This window comes from Pituophis catenifer, unplaced genomic scaffold (assembly GCF_029215685.1).
Source record: "Pituophis catenifer annectens isolate HBS135680 unplaced genomic scaffold, rPitCat1.0.hap2 SCAF_7, whole genome shotgun sequence".
Lineage (NCBI taxonomy): Eukaryota > Metazoa > Chordata > Lepidosauria > Squamata > Colubridae > Pituophis > Pituophis catenifer.
In genome coordinates this window covers 35,861,504-35,877,775 of record NW_027256887.1, presented here as the reverse complement: position 1 = coordinate 35,877,775, position 16,272 = coordinate 35,861,504, and the positions used below count along the sequence as shown (strand labels likewise).

The following is a 16,272-nucleotide window of genomic DNA, read 5'->3' as shown; positions in this document are numbered from 1 at the left end:
TGCAGAGTGCTCCTGGTGTCTGGGGAGGGCAAAAATGCCCCCATTTTTGCAAAAAACGGGCCCACTTTTTGCAAAAACACGGTGTACAGAAGGTTTGGGAGGCCTGCAGAGTGCTCCAGGGGGCTGGGGAGGGCAAAAACACCCCCATTTTTGCAAAAAATGGGCCTGTTTTTCACAAAAATGGGGTGCACAGAGGGTTTGGGAGGCCTGCAGAGTGCTCCTGGGGGCTGGGGAGGGCAAAAATGCCCCTGTTTTTGCAAAAATTGGGTCCATTTGTGGCATCCCAAAACCCCCATGCATCGCGATTTTGCCCTCCCCAGTCCCCAGGAGCACTCTGCAGGCCTCCCAAACCCTCTGCTTGCCCCGTTTTTGCGAAAAACAGGACGCACAGAGGGTTTGGGAGGCCTGCAGAGTGCTCCTGGGGATCGGGGAGGGCAAAACCTTTTTTCTTCTTGCTTACGTCTTCGAAATCTTGGTGCGTCTTATACACTGGTGTGTCTTATAGTCCGAAAAATACGGTATATAAGCAATAGATGCATAAGCAATATGATTTCTTGTCATTCCACAATGCAACTGTATCAGAAATAGATTGTTCAGTTAGGGTACTTCTATTTTCATTATGCGACCCATGAAGTACAAGATTATAGAAGGAAGTGATTTTTTAGTTTGTCATTTTCCCTCTCTTCTTTTTTAGTCCTTTCCAGTCCCATTTCTTTTAATAGCATATTTTTTAGACTGGATGACAGAAGGGATTTTGCCTATTGTTGCCACCTGTGAGCACCACTTGAGATTTTATTTTAGAACAAGGAAAAGAGTCATTAAATTAGTAGGAATCCTTAACCTGTATGCCACACGTGAATATGAAAAAAATTCTGGTTAAATCACCACTTTCTAGCAATCATTAGAACAAAAACATTAACCTTATATTATCTTCATCCTCTTTTATATGGCTAATTAAAAATCATACCTTTGTTATTTTTCATTTTAGCCTTTAACGGATTTTCAGTCCAATGGTCCAGGTCTTCAGTACAAAGTCAGTTGGCAGCAGAATGATGGTGAAGATGAATGGACATCTGTTACAGTTGCAAATGTATCTAAATATATTGTAGCTGATACACCAACTTTTGTTCCATATGAGATAAAAGTACAAGCATTAAATGACTTAGGACCTGCACCTGATCCTTTAACAATAATTGGACATTCTGGAGAAGACTGTAAGTTTCTTACTTTTTAGTATAATTTTTGCTTTAGCTGACTTTTCTGAGTATCGTGGTACAAATATAGAATTCAAAATTAATTTTCTACATTTATGAAATTCAAAGTATGGTGTTTCCTCGAAAATACGACCTACCCCCAAAACAAGCCCTAGCCCGATTTTCATGCCTGCATATAATAAGCCCTACCACAAAAATAAGGCCTAGTTAAGCCCCACCCATCATCTGGTTGTACGAGGTAGGGCGAGGCACAAGTGTAAAAATCAATCTAGTTTGGGGGGTGGAGCTGCCCCACATGCCTCGCACCCACTTACCTTAGGATCACCACAGCCAAACCTCCAATGCCCCAACATCTGTTGCACTGCTGCCCGACTTCTTCTGCAGCCACTTGGGGCCGCTTATGGCCAGGCGCCGCAAATCTCATTGTCGCTCTCGTCAGGATGCCGTGAGGCTTATTGCACCAGTGGAGCCACTCAGGGCAGGAGTGGCTCCACTGGCATCCCAAGCCTGACAGCGTCCTGCTGCGAGTGACTCCACTGGCGCAATGAGCTGCACAGCATTCTGCACAACAAAACCACCAGCAGCAGCAGGGCCAGCAGGCAGGGTAGGGCAGAGGCCGGGGCATGCTGAGAGTTTGGTTCATTGCGGCTGCAGGCAAGTAGATGGAACAGAGGGTGGGGCCAGGGGTAGCAGCACTTCCACTCCCATCAGCCCCCACATTCGCCACCTCCTGCATGTCAAAAAAGTGAGACCTCCCCGCAAATAAGCCCGAGTGCTTATTTCGGGGCCCAAAAGAAAATAAGCCTGGGTCTTATTTTCGGGAAAACATGGTGCCTTATAAACACATGCAAATGGTTCTAAACTTGGATTTGTTGCATTTGTCCTTGTCAGTGCCAATGATTGCTCCAGGCAATTTACAAGTACAAGTTGTAAACAGTACAATAGTGAAAGTGCAGTGGGATCCAGTTCCATTGAAGTTTGTCCGGGGTCATCTTCAGGGATACAAAGTAAGTTAACCATAGATATTTCTTAAACAGCATTTAGTATAAAAATATCCACAAATGTATTTGAGTGTGAGTTTTCCTTATTTGTTTATTTTACTTCTTGAGATCCTAGACCAGAGTAACTACTATTTTGTGTTTCTTGGTCTATAAGAATGGCTATTTGATGTTTGTCAGAAACAGTTTTTAGTCTAAGTACTGTTATTATTTACACTTAAGTGTTCCTTGTAACATGTGTAACATACTTTTTTTATTCTGTCATACCAGTATTTAGTCTTGGGTTGAATGCAGTGGTGGGATTCAGCCAGTTCGTACCACTTCGGGAGAACCGGTTGTTAACTTTCTGAACAGTTTGGCAAACTGGTTGTTGGAAGAAATCATTAGGGCAGAGAACCGGTTATTAAATTACTTGAATCCCACCACTGGTTGAATGTGTATATACAAAATCAGTAAAACTTATATCATGTTTATGTATTTAAATTATACTAGCCATTTTCTAAAGAATCCTATAATAATCTATCTCTAATTGTTCACAACCGTATGAAATAGACTATGCTAAGAACTATCTAAATCAGAGTCAGATAATAACTTCCATATCTTAGTACAGATTTGAAGGCAGTTTATCTGCTTCAAATACTGATAGACTAATGTGCTAATATATTACATATGTTAAGGATTTGATATGCCTTTGCACTGATAATTTAAACTCACTCAACTGGATAGTCATCGCTAGAGAAGAAATCAATGGATTTCCTTTAACTAAGTTATTTTAAATGCTTTTTTAAAAAATATTATTGTTTATTATTTAGCACACTAAATTGCTTGTCTCAAAATTCATTTGGGCTGTATAATATAATGCAGTCTGAGAACATCATAAATTAACGTTTAAAATATCCATGCACATATATTTAGATTTACTATTGGAAAGTCAAACATTTATCTGGAAAAATTAAGCAACATGTGGAAAAAAGGATGTTGACTTTCAGTGGAAATAGAACGCATGGAATGGTGCCGGGACTAGAGCCTTTTAGTTCTTATAAACTGAATGTAAGAGTGTTTAATGGGAAAGGAGAAGGACCAGCAAGCCAAGATGAAACATTTAAGACTCCAGAAGGAGGTACGTAATTGAATAACTCAGATATTTATGTTTCACGTTGTGAGTTAAGTATTACCAGGCCATTTTCATTATTATTAAATGATTATTTAAAATAATAAATGTTTCTGATTTTTAACATACTTATTTGGAAGACAATGAAACATGAGCAAATATAAGATAAAATTAATCTATGGGAAAGTGGTATGTAAGCTTTTATAGATAACAGCTACATTATTGAAGTTGTACTGGGGCAGCATATGAGTAGTGCTAAGGCATATTAGACAAAGAGTATATTCATGTCTGTCACATGTAATATCTGATGTACTAAGGAATGGAAATATGAAGGGAGAAATTAACAGTAAAGTTAGTCATATAACAAATAAAGCATTATTAGTTGATTTTGACAGCATAACAACATATTTGCAGAATTCAGACACATATTAGCAGTAATGAGTAACTTTCCAAAGAGTTCCAGAAACTGCATCCTAATTTTAGAAAATCCACATGTAACCTTGGTATTGTATTAAATAAAATGTGATGATAATTTAAAAGGAACATTTAAAATATTTTATATAATATTTGAGTTTTATTAAAATTAACTTTATGTTGTGGTGTGTGTGTGTGGTGTTTGTGTGTGTGTGTTTTAAAGTTCCCAGTGCACCCTCTTTTTTAAAGATTACCAATCAAAATCTGGACTCTCTTACTTTGGAATGGGGACCACCTTCTCATCCAAATGGAGTTCTGCTGGGATACACATTAAAGTTTCAACCAAGTAAGTAAAACTTTAACAAAAAATGAATCCACAAAGCGTATCTTTATTGAATAATTAATATTTTATTTATTTTATTTATTTATTTGTTAAGCATATATAAGATAACAGGTAAAAGTATAAACATAATTTGAATACATGAAAAGAGTAAGAGTAAAAAGGAATATTAGGACAGGGACGGTAAGACACTACGCCCCTTACAGACCTCTTAGGAATGGGGTGAGGTCAACAGTAGACAGTTTAAGTGTCACCTGTAAATGCGTCACCCACACAAGCAGGTAAACATGGCCTAGGATTGCAAGGGTTAATCCACACAATCCATACATCCACTTCCTCCCTAGACCACTCCTTACCTCAGACTCCGCCTCCCAGGTACTTAAGGTTGCTCCATGCTGCTCCAAATGTTCTTGCTGATGATTGCTGTAATGAGAAGATCAATGTTGTGTCTATATTTTTCTTGACTGTACACCGCCTTGAGTCCTACGGGAGAAAGGCGGTATAGAAATATAATAAATAAATAAATAAATAAATAAAATGTTAATAAAAGGCTACCTGATTAAATATTAATGAGTCTATGTCTGTTATTGGGTCGATCCTTGAGATTAGTAACAAAATGGTAGCAGAGGATGGTTTAATGAGAAGATATGCCAGAAGGACAATCACATCTGAAGAAAAGAAGAAGCCAAACACCTGAGCCAAACCAAAAGGATGGCGGCATAGCTGTCCCCTCATGGCAACCTCCCAGTGGAAACACCAGAGAGATCCGACGCCAAGGCCGGCGCCGAAACCACAACGATGGACAACAGAAAGGGGACCGGAGACCAGATCAGCCAAGAAACTGACGCACAAGGAAACAACAAACTCCGACTCGACATACTGAGACTGCTGAGATCGCCTACGGCCGATGAGGACCTCATCACGAACCTCCAGAGCCTGATCCAGGACCATGGAGCAGCAAGAGGAGACCACGACCAAAGGCCAGAACCTGATGACCACGGCTCGGTAAGAAACTCACCCCCAGCCGAAACCCTAACCAACAACGAAGAACCCGATCTCGCGCCAAATTTTGAATGGCAGCCATCTTTGTCCGAGCAGCCTGCCAAGATGGCTGACCACCGACCAATCGAAGGCCGAGATTCAAAATGGCTGGCGTGAAAAGCATGCACCCCTCAAACCAGCGAGGAAGAAGAGCCCTGTGAGGATGAGGGATCTGACCCGGGCCACGAAACGTCCCCAACCGAGCAGCAGATCGAACAGGCCATAAGGACCCTCACCGCCGCCTTCAGCTCAGATCTAAAAATCCCTAACAACAAACCAAAAGTGCAAAAGGGGACAAGGGATGAAGTGGGGGAAGTGCTGAGCCACCCACACAAGGGATGCGGACGCCGATGCCAGCCCACCAACGTTGCTGCACCCCCCAAGGACGTGACACCATCCATCGCAGAGGCCATGATCGCCAGAGCACAGAGGCCGGAACAGATACTCACCGCAGATGGAGGACCACCCGAGCAGGCTGGATCTTCGTCCGGACGACATCACAACGACCCGATCACCTTCGACTCACCGCTGGACATACAAGGTCGAAACCAAGGCCTACCCGACCGAGAGAGACCTCTACGCAGGAGCTGCAGCAACGAGAACCTCTGACGACGACTGCAGAGCTGAAATGGACTTCGCGCATGCACAATTCCACCTAGAAGAAGAAAGAGAAAAAAAAGTGCAGAGAGGACCTTTTAAACTCCCAGCAAGTATCCCCATGCCGTATTGCGGCTATATGCACATTCAGAACCATGGAGAGCCGCCTGCTGTAAGTAACTTAACAAATAATACAGGGAATTTGCCAAATGATTTCCCAAAGTTAAAAATGGATGGGTCTAACCTCCTGGGGTGGAGCCAACAGCTCCAGGTTGTTTTTTTGAGGGAAAATATATTGTTCTTTATTACTAACCCCCCAGAAAGGCCATGGACTTTTGAACTGGACTGCCTACACCACAAGGCTTTTTGCCTACTAATCTCCAGTATTTCCCCCACCGTATACCCCAGTATCAAATACTACTTAACGGTATCAGAATTAATGCAAAAAATGTTTGGGCTTTTCTATAGTGAGAGCGTGGCAACCACAACCAGGATTTCTAAAGAATTCTATTCTGCTAGAATTAGGCCAGGGGCTTCTATGAGCAAACACCTGCTAGGGTTAAATGCTACCAGGGCTGAGTTACACCTAAGAGGGGAAATTGTGTCAGATCAGACCATGAAGAGTGTGATAGTTAATTCCTTAGACCCCACCTGGCATAACTTTATCACACACTTAGATTCACTGAACCTGGGACACCTATCCATTGACAGCCTAACCAATAGGTTGATAGCGGAAGATAACCTGAGGAAGAGCCACCCCATGTCACACAGAGAGCATAGGCCCATAAAGAAAGTAGACTTTCAGGACAGGCAACAGGACACAGCAGAATGCTACAATTGTGGGTCCAGAAGCCACTACAAAAGGGACTGCCCCAGAAACTTCAGGGAAAGGGACAGGCATGAGCACAGGGCCAGACATCTGGAGAGACAATCAACAGACAATAGATATAGGCGTAGGGACTCTCCCAATCCAAGGGATAGAAGGGGAAACAGGGACAGTTCCAGAGACAGCCGAACAGGGTCACTATATGGGATAGGGAAACACACCCTAATAACACATCAAGACAGGGAGGACTCCATGTGGCTTATAGATTCAGGAGCCACCAATCACACCACATATAACAGGCAACTACTCTCTTCATTCACAGAAGAGGATTTCCTAGTCAAGGTAGCCAACCAGAGTGATGTCTGGGTAACAGGGAAGGGAAACGCTTACCTACCAGGGATAGGAAAAATAGAGGGGGTATTGCTGGTCCCAGAGATACCTCACAACATTCTAGCTGCACTGAAGCTCAGCAAAGAATCAGGGATAGAGGTAACCTTCAAGGGAGGAAGGGTCCTCATGAATAGGAACAGGAAGGACATAGAAGAGGTAATAGTTAGAGGAGGGCTACCATACCTACATACCGAGAGCAACAATGTACATAGTATAAACGCCAACATGGGGATAGAGATAGATGAGACAAACACTGAACCAGAAGAAGGCAAAACCGACAGCTAGATGAAGGGGGCCCACCTGTTACACCGAAAGTTGGAGCACGTTAGCTTCCCTATTATTCAAAAAATGACCAAATGTACTGAAAGTATCAAAGTAAAGGACTGTGAAAATTATCTCGAGTGTTCGGTCTGTAAATGCTCAAAGTTAAAAACCAAACCTAGGCCCAAGAAGACAACACGCACCACCAGTCACATTTTTAACCTAGTACACATGGACTTAGTGGGGCCCCTAAGGCCATCCATAAAATACAAGAAAACTACAGTCACTACGGTTTCGTGTACACACTAAACCACAAAAGCGAAGTGTATCAGAAATTTAAAGAGTTCTACAAGAGGGTAGAAATCCAACATAACACTCAGATAAAACAAATAATGACTGACAGGGAGTCAGAGTTCCTCTCGAGGGATTTCACACACTGGCTCAAGTCTAAGGGGATACTGCACTACACGTCCTCACCGTTTTCGGCCTTCCAGAATGGAGTGGAAGAATGAAGGAATTCCACCCTATAAACCATGTTTAGGTGCGCATTAGAAGATGCGGGAATTGGCCAACATTTTTGGTCAGAGGCCTTAGTGTACTCCAACTACACGCTAAACAGACTATGGTCTAGCGTGATTGACAAAACCCCGTACGAGTTGATGTACAATAGGAAGCCACAAATAGGACACCTACATGTGTTTGGAGTAACGGCTGATGTACACCACAACAACTATTCTACAAGGAGGACAAGGTATCCAGAAGGCTTAGATTTATGGGTTACGAACCAGGCACCAAGGGATTCAGGTTTGTAGATAGCAACAACAGGTTCATTGTGTCCAGGACAGCTGTGTTCCATGAACAAGCGAACTGGTCCAAAATACACCTCAACAAAATACTCCTCAGACAGGAGATAAATCAGAATACGCAGGAACAGGCCAAAGAAACCACAATAGATAGCGAGAGAGAAAGGAGACCCAAACCCATTCACCAGAAAGTAAAGATTAGCGAATGGAAGGGAGAACACTCCAAGATAAAGATAGACACACTCACACAGAGAGAAGCAAGATACTTACATGACACCGAATCGAGCCCAAACAGACCGGTTAGGGCAAGCAGGAACCAGTTGCCCAAAAGGCTTGAGGACTATGTATTCCACATACACGCCAACCCAATCACCCCAAACTCGTACGAGGAGGTGCTGAAACTCACCCAGGAAAAAAAATTAAAAAATTAAAATGGGAGTCAGCCATGGAAAAAGAAATGAGCAGTCTCAAAGAGTTACATGTGTTCACACCTGCCAAAGTCCCGAAGATAAGTCCCCAATAGGAACCAGATGGATCTTTAAGATCAAAACGCTAGAAGGTGGCAAGACGGGGTATTTACGAGACCGCCTTCTGCTACCAATAGCCTCTCACCGACCAGTACGCTCCCATAGAGAGGGGCTCCTCAGGGTGCCGTCGGCCAAACAGTGTCGACTGGCGGCCCCCAGGGGGAGAGCCTTCTCTGTGGGGGCACCTACCATCTGGAACGAGCTCCCCCCAGAGATACGGAAGATCCCGGACCTGCGCACGTTTCGCCGTGCTCTCAAAACTTTTCTATTTCAGCAAGCTGGCCTGGCCTAACTCCCATCTTTTAAATTTTTAAATTTTTTAAATTTTTTAATTCGTGATTTTATAAATTGGGTGTTTTAATCTGTGTTTCGGCCAAAATATTTAATAATTTTAAGGGATTTTTTAAATATTTGTATTATCTGTATTTTATCTTGGCTGTTCACCGCCCTGAGTCCTTCGGGAGTAGGGCGGTATAGAAATTTGATTAATAAATAATAAATAAATAATAAAGACACTGTACAAGGCCCGGTTGGTGACTCAAGGATTTGCCCAAAAATACCCGGAGGACTATACCGAGACCTACTCACCTACCGTGAGGGCAGAGAGTGTTAAAAGTGCATTAGTAATTGTGTCCATCCTAGGTCTGGAAGTACATCAGTTCGATGTGCAGACTGCATACCTGCATGCCAAACTGGACAAGGAGATCTACGTTAAGGCACCACACAGCAGGGACACACGCAAGGGTGACACATGGCTACTCAACAAGAGCTTGTACGGGTTGAAGCAGTCTGGGAAACGGTGGTATGAGTGCCTGGTCAAGGTGCTCGAAACAATGGGTTTCACTGCAACTCCAGCAGACAACTGCTTCTTCGTCAGAAAAGTTGGCGGTTCCCTAGAATACGTGCTCATCTACATGGATGATATACTGTACATTGGCAAATACAAAGAAAAATGTAACTCCTTCGCTAGCAAGCTAGGTGAACATTTCTCGCTAAAGTCTCTAGGGAAGATAAACAAATATCTGGGTGTACAAATCAACGAAACACCCAAGGGGTTTCGCTTGTCTCAAAAGGAAAAAATCATTGAACTCCTACACAAGTGTAACATGGCAGATGCCAAACAAAGTGAAACCCTCATGCAACCAGACTTTGTAAAGAACATGTACGGCGAAGCACCTGAATTCAAGGACAGTACACTCTACAGGTCAACCATAGGGTCACTTTTGTACATTGCCAATTGGTCCAGGCCCGACATCACCCTATCTGTCAACTTACTATCCAGACACGTGGGCAAACCCACTGTATACCACTGGGAAGCAGTCAAGAGGGTACTCAGATACCTGAAGTGCAGCGCAGACACGTGTCTATGCCTAGAGCCGGATGCACTCGATGGACCAATCCTCACCTGCTATGCGGATGCCGATTGGGCAGGAGATGTAAAGAGCAGGAAGAGCACTTCAGGTTATGTGTTCTTCCTCAACAACAGCCCTGTACATTGGTACATGGGCAAGCAAAATCTCGTAGCCACATGAACCACCGAGGCAGAGTACATATGCTTATCCAAGGCAGCCAATAACCTGATGTGGTTCGATGACCTACTCACCAGCATCTGAGCCGAACCTGCCTACCCCATAATCATCCACAAGGATAACAAGGCAGCTATTGAAATATCCGGGGCGAATGCCATAGGCCAAAGATCCAGGCACATAGATATAAATAATAATAATAATAATAATAATAATAATAATAATAATAATAATTATTATTATTATTATTATTATTATTATTATTATTATTATTATTATTATTATTATTTTATTTCTATACCGCCCTTCCCCAAAGGACTCAGGGCGGTGTACAGCCTATTTAAAAACACAAGACAAAACATCGATTAAAAATTTAAAATAATTAAATAAATTTGGCTCAATTTAAAACCCCACAAATTTAAAATACCCCAACTTAAAATTATTATGTTGATAGCCCAGCCTGGCGGAACAACAGGGACTTCAGTGCGCAGCGAAACACCCGGAGGTCGGAGATCTTATGCATTTCTGGGGGCAGTTCATTCCACAGGGCTGGGGCTCCCACAGAGAAGGCCCTCCCCCTGGGTGTTGCCAGCCTACATAACTTGGCTGATGGCACCCTGAGGAGACCCTCTCTGTGGGAGCGAACTGGCCAGTGGGAGGCTATTGGTGGCAGAAGTTGGTCTCAAAGGTACCCAGGTCCTGTGTCATGGAGCGCTTTAAAGGTGGTGACCAACACCTTGAATCGCACCTGGAAGACCACTGGGAGCCAGTGCAGCTCGTGCAGGAGGGGTGTCACGCGGGCACAACGAGTTGCGCCCATAATCACCCGCGCGGCCGCAGTCTGGACCAGTTGGAGCCTCCAAGTGCTCTTCAGGGGGAGCCCCATGTAGAGAGCATTACAATAGTCCAGCCGGGAGGTGACAAGGGCGTGAGTGACCGTGCACAAGGCATCCCGATCCAGAAAGGGCTGCAACTGGCGAATCAGGCGAACCTGATAAAAGGCCCCCCTGGCCACGGCCGTCATATGCTCTTCTAAAGACAGCCATGCATCCAGGAGGACACCCAGATTGCGAGCCCTCTCTGTGGGGGACAAAGATTCACCCCCAATAGTCAGCGATGGCACCTGCTGACTATATCGGGATGCCGGTAGCCACAGTCACTCGGTCTTGGACGGGTTGAGTCTGAGCCTGTTCCTCCCCATCCAGACCCGCACGGCCTCCAGGCAGCGAGACATCACATCAAGGGCATCGTTGGGGTGGTCGGGTGGAGATGTACAGCTGAGTATCATCAGCGTACAGATGACACTTCACCCCAAAACCACGGATGATCTCATCCAGCGGCTTCAAATAAATGTTGAACAGAAGGGGCGAGAGGACCAACCCTTGTGGCACTCCCCATGCGAGGTGCCTCGAGGTCGACCTCTGCCCCCCTGCCAACACAAACTGTGAGCGGTCGGAGAGGAAGGAGGAGAACCACCGCAGAACGGTGCCCCCTATTCCTAACCCCCTCAACTGCTGCAGCATGATACCATGGTCGATGATATCAAAAGCCGCTGAGAGATCTAATAGGACTAGGACAGAGGAGCAACCCCTGTCCCGAGCCCTCCAGAGATCATCCACCAATGCAACCAATGCCGTTTCTGTGCTGTACCCCTGCCTGAAGCCCGACTGGCACGGGTCCAGATAGATAGATAAAGCACAAACATGTGAGACAACTATCGAAAATAGGGTTCATCAAAGCCACATATTGTGACACCGAAGAACAAACAGTGGATATATTAACGAAACCTCTGCAGGGCAAGCAACACGCATACCTAGTATCCAAACTATGCGTTCTCCTCTCCTCTCTTCCCCAAACGCAAAGCACACACATGCAGGTTAGGCATTTAGAGGGGGATTTGTCACGTGTAAATGCCTCACCCACACAAGCAGGTAAACATGGCCTAGGACTGCAAGGGTTAATCTACACAATCCATACATCCACCTCCTCCCTAGACCACTCCTTACCTCAGACTCTGCCTCCCGGGTACTTAAGGTTGCTCCACGCTGCTCCAGATATTCTTGCTGATGATTGCTGTAATGAGAAGATAAATGTTAATAAAAGGCTACCTGATTAAATATTAATGAGTCTATGTCTGTTATTGGGTCTGATCCTTGAGATTAGTAACATTAAGGTTAAAGTTTTGGGGGTTTGGGGAAGAAACCACAGAGTCAGGTAGTGCATTCCAGGCATTGACCACTCTGTTACTGAAATCATATTTTCTGCAATCAAGTTTGGAGCGGTTTACCTTGAGTTTGTATCTATTACTTGCTCGTGTATTGTTGTGGTTGAAGTAGTCATTGACAGGTAGGACATTGTGGCAGATAATTTTATTTTAGGTTGATTGGTTAATACTTTTCTATATGAATCAGTTTTTAAGAATTGGAAATGAACAGTGTTAAATTTTACAAAATTATTATGTAAAGGGGGTAACACAGTATTTCCTTGTAAAAACTATACAATGACCTTTCTCTGCTTCAGAGAAAAGTATGCATTACGCCTTGGGGACAAAAGTTGCGGAGAATGCAGACAGCACAAAGTTGCTTAGTGAGAATTTATATATGGTGCTGCTGACCTGCATTGTGTATCTTAAGAAGATGTAATAGCATCTTCTTAACCAGATGTTAGGAAGCTAATTAAGTGAACATGTAAGCTGTACACATTACTTTCAAAATTACAACTTTGTAGGCCTTTGAAATCTATACATGCAGGAAGCTACAGCACAACTTCACAAACAAAAATTGTTCTAAATTATAAGCAGGATTATATTTATATTTTAATAAATATATGTTCTTTAAAATATATTTAAATATATTAAATTAAATTATAAATATATATATATATATATAATATTTAAATTATATATATATATATATATATATATATATATATATATATATATATATATATATATATATATATATATATTATATTTATATATTTATACTCTCTGAATAGTGCTAATGCAGTATGTCAATACAAGTTTCAGCATGTTACGTAAATGCTTGGCTTCAGTAGTTAAGTACAAAATTAATTGTATTTTGTATTCTATATAACAACAGTTAATAGTACTCATGAATTACGTCACTTGGAAGAGATCAATATTCCTGCCAATGAGACCAGCTTGATTTTAAGCAGCCTGAATTATAGCACTCGATACAAGTTCTATTTTTATGCACAAACATCAGTTGGATCCGGAAGTCAAATAACAGAAGAAGCAGTAATAATTATGAATGAAGGTAAGATGGATATGTGCAAGGAGTATCAATTTAAATTAATTATTTGTGTAAATCTCATCTTTACTTGTGTAACTCAAGATAGTATACAGAATGTTCCTGCTTCCTGATTTTTCCATAAGATCTCGGTGGGGTGGGAATGGGTGAGGTGGATTGAGAAAGTGACTTGTCCAAAATCACCCAGCTAACTTCCATGTCTAAGGGAAAACTTCAAGTTCAAATTGAAGTTACTGTGTATAGATTTTTTAAGAATGTAACTATATATATTGGAGAATAATCTATACATTTTTGCAGATTTTTTTCTACCCTTAAAGTATTAGTATATCCTAATTTTTATATTTAGAAAAGCTGTTTAACCTAAAAGAAATACAGATATTAACATACTAGCATATATTTGGGGTTACTGTGTGAAATTATATTTTAGTATTTTATTGAGCTTTCAAAAATACTATTTGACTATAGAAATAGGAAACTCGTGAAAATGTTCTAATCGTCTTAGAGCTACTATATAAAGAATACAGATATATGTTAGATGAAAGCAGTTTTCTAATCTGAATGCCTAGAGTAAACAATCTATTATGACATATTCTAGGATTCTGCAGCATTGTTGATTCAAAGGCTGAATGGTGCTTTAGAGCTCATGGGAATAAATATGTGGTATCTGTCTGAAAGTTGTTAAACCCCTGTAATGTAACTGCTAATTGTATACAACCAATGGATGAATAAATTGATTAAAGGAATAAATTATTAATAAATTTAAGAATTTTAAAGTAAATTAATTAAACTAAACAAATACATCTGTTGAGATATTCACTAATCTTGTATCACACAATAGGTATTAAAACCAAAATCAGTCTTTAAGATCCTAAACAATAGCAGGTAAGCATTCCATGAAAAGACTTAAATAAAATATTTTTGCAATATCACATATGTAGTAGAAAGTGCATGATTCAAAAACCTAATCACATTAGCAAATGCAAACAAAGAGGCTTTGATATTCAATTAAGACCAAATTAAATAGATAGTTGGGTGTAATATTCCTTACTCTGGTATAGTGTTTGCACATTGTTTGCTAGGATATTATTATTTTGTACAATAAGATCTTACTTATGATTTGTCCATGTAAGTTCCATTACCTGCAGTTTGAGGGAATGTTTCCACTAATTATATATATGTAAATTGTAAGACTGAGTACTTAATGCTTAAGAAATGCTTTATTGAAAAAAATTAAATCTGTTAAAGAGTAGTAGTTTAAAGTAAATTCATGCCTACTAACTTTGTTTTTTGTTTCTAACATCACTATTGTAAATCAATGAGTTGTTTAATTTCTTATTCTCTAATTCCAATACCTTTTCATTTAACTGCTTCCTTTCATGCTTTAATATCAATGAATACATTAGTACTATAATAGTCTTTTTGTATTTTTTCTGTGTAACTAGTAATGTAGTTATCTAGTGTTCTCTTATTTTTATTTATTTGTTTAGACTTATATGCCGCCCTTTCTCCGAGAGGACTCAGGGCAGCTCACAACAATAAAACAGAAAAAATAAAACAAAAACTCCGGGTTAAAAGTACACATAAAATCCCTAAAATCAATTAAAATCCATTTTAAAAAACCCATCAGTCCAGGCCGGCCAGGCGAAATAGCCACGTTTTTAGTTCGCGGCGGAAAGAGTGAAGATCGGGGGCCATCCCGGAGCTCCAGAGAGAGCTGATTCCAGAGGGTAGGTGTGCTCACAGAGAAGGCTCGCTCCCTAGGGATCGCCAGCCGACACTGTCTGGCCGACAGCACCCCGAGTAGGCCCTCTCTGTGGGAACGCACCGGACGATGGGGAGCTATTGCTGGCCACAGAAGGTCTGCCAAATATCCCGGTCCTAAGCCATGTAGGGCTTTATAGGTAATCACCAGCACCTTGAATCTGACACAGAGGGTAACAGGTAACTAATGCAGGTCGCACAGGAGGGGTGTAACATGAGAGCATCAGGACACTCCCATCACTACCCGCGCGGCCGCATTCTCCACCAGCTGAAGCCTCCGAGTGGTCTTCAGGGGCAGCCCCATATAGAGAGTGTTGCAGTAGTCAATACGGGAGGTGACCAGCGCATGAGTGAACGTGCGTAGGGCATCTTGGTCCAGGTGGCGCAATTGGCACACCAGATGAATCTGGGAAAATGCCCCCGTGGTCATGGTCATAACATGATCTTCCAGAGACAACCGTGAATCCAGGAGGACACCTAAGTTGCACACCCTGTCAACAGGGGGCAACACCTCACCCCCTATAACCAGCGGTGGAGCATCCCTATGGAAGCAAGATGCCGGTACCCACAGCCACTCCATCTTGGCAGGGTTGAGCCGAAGCCTGTTCCTCCCCATCCAGAGCCGCACCTCTTCCAGGCACCGGGACATCACGTCGAGGGCATCGCTGGGCTGATTCGGGGTGGATAGAAAAAGTTGGGTATCATCAGCATACTGATGATACCCCACCCCAAAACCATGGATGATCTCCCCCAGCGGCTTCATATAGATGTTGAACAAAAGGGGAGAGAGGACCGACCCCTGGGGCACCCCACACATAAGGGGCCTCGGGGCCGACCTCTGTCCCCCCGCCAACACCGCTTGTGAACAACCCGTGAGGTAGGATGAGAACCACCGTAAAACAGTGCCTCCCACCCCTAACCCCTTGAGGCGTCGCAGTAGGATACCTCTACTCATATTCCTATTCCTTGAATATAATTGCAAGTAAAAATAAACATCGATTGTGTGGATTTTCCCCCCAGTTTTCTATATTTTTTAAAAAAGTTGGTGATAAGAGGAAACAGTAGAGTTCCATAAATAAGGTCCTAAGAAGATACTATTTATGAAGGAGCTATCTATTGCCTTAACGAAGTTTTTCGCTTGCTGGTTCAAAAAACCAGAGCAGTATATGCTGCCTCATTCTTTATCTCCAT

General features: G+C 42.4%; 1 protein-coding gene across 12 annotated transcripts in view; it reads left to right on the top strand.

The window, feature by feature from the left end:
- NRCAM (neuronal cell adhesion molecule) overlaps nucleotides 1-16,272 on the top strand; it is a 138,496-nt gene that overhangs the window by 62,998 nt on the left and 59,226 nt on the right. For 9 of the 12 annotated variants that reach the window (XM_070946889.1, XM_070946892.1, XM_070946891.1 and 6 more), the window contains 5 exons: nucleotides 989-1,214; nucleotides 2,106-2,221; nucleotides 3,128-3,332; nucleotides 3,961-4,083; nucleotides 13,150-13,326. In XM_070946889.1, coding sequence (XP_070802990.1) covers nucleotides 989-1,214; nucleotides 2,106-2,221; nucleotides 3,128-3,332; nucleotides 3,961-4,083; nucleotides 13,150-13,326 — 847 coding nt within the window. Of the gene's footprint in view, nucleotides 1-988; nucleotides 1,215-2,105; nucleotides 2,222-3,127; nucleotides 3,333-3,960; nucleotides 4,084-13,149; nucleotides 13,340-15,046; nucleotides 15,048-16,272 lie in introns of all 12 variants that reach the window. The other 3 variants (XM_070946897.1, XM_070946894.1, XM_070946898.1) reach the window with 2 other exon arrangements.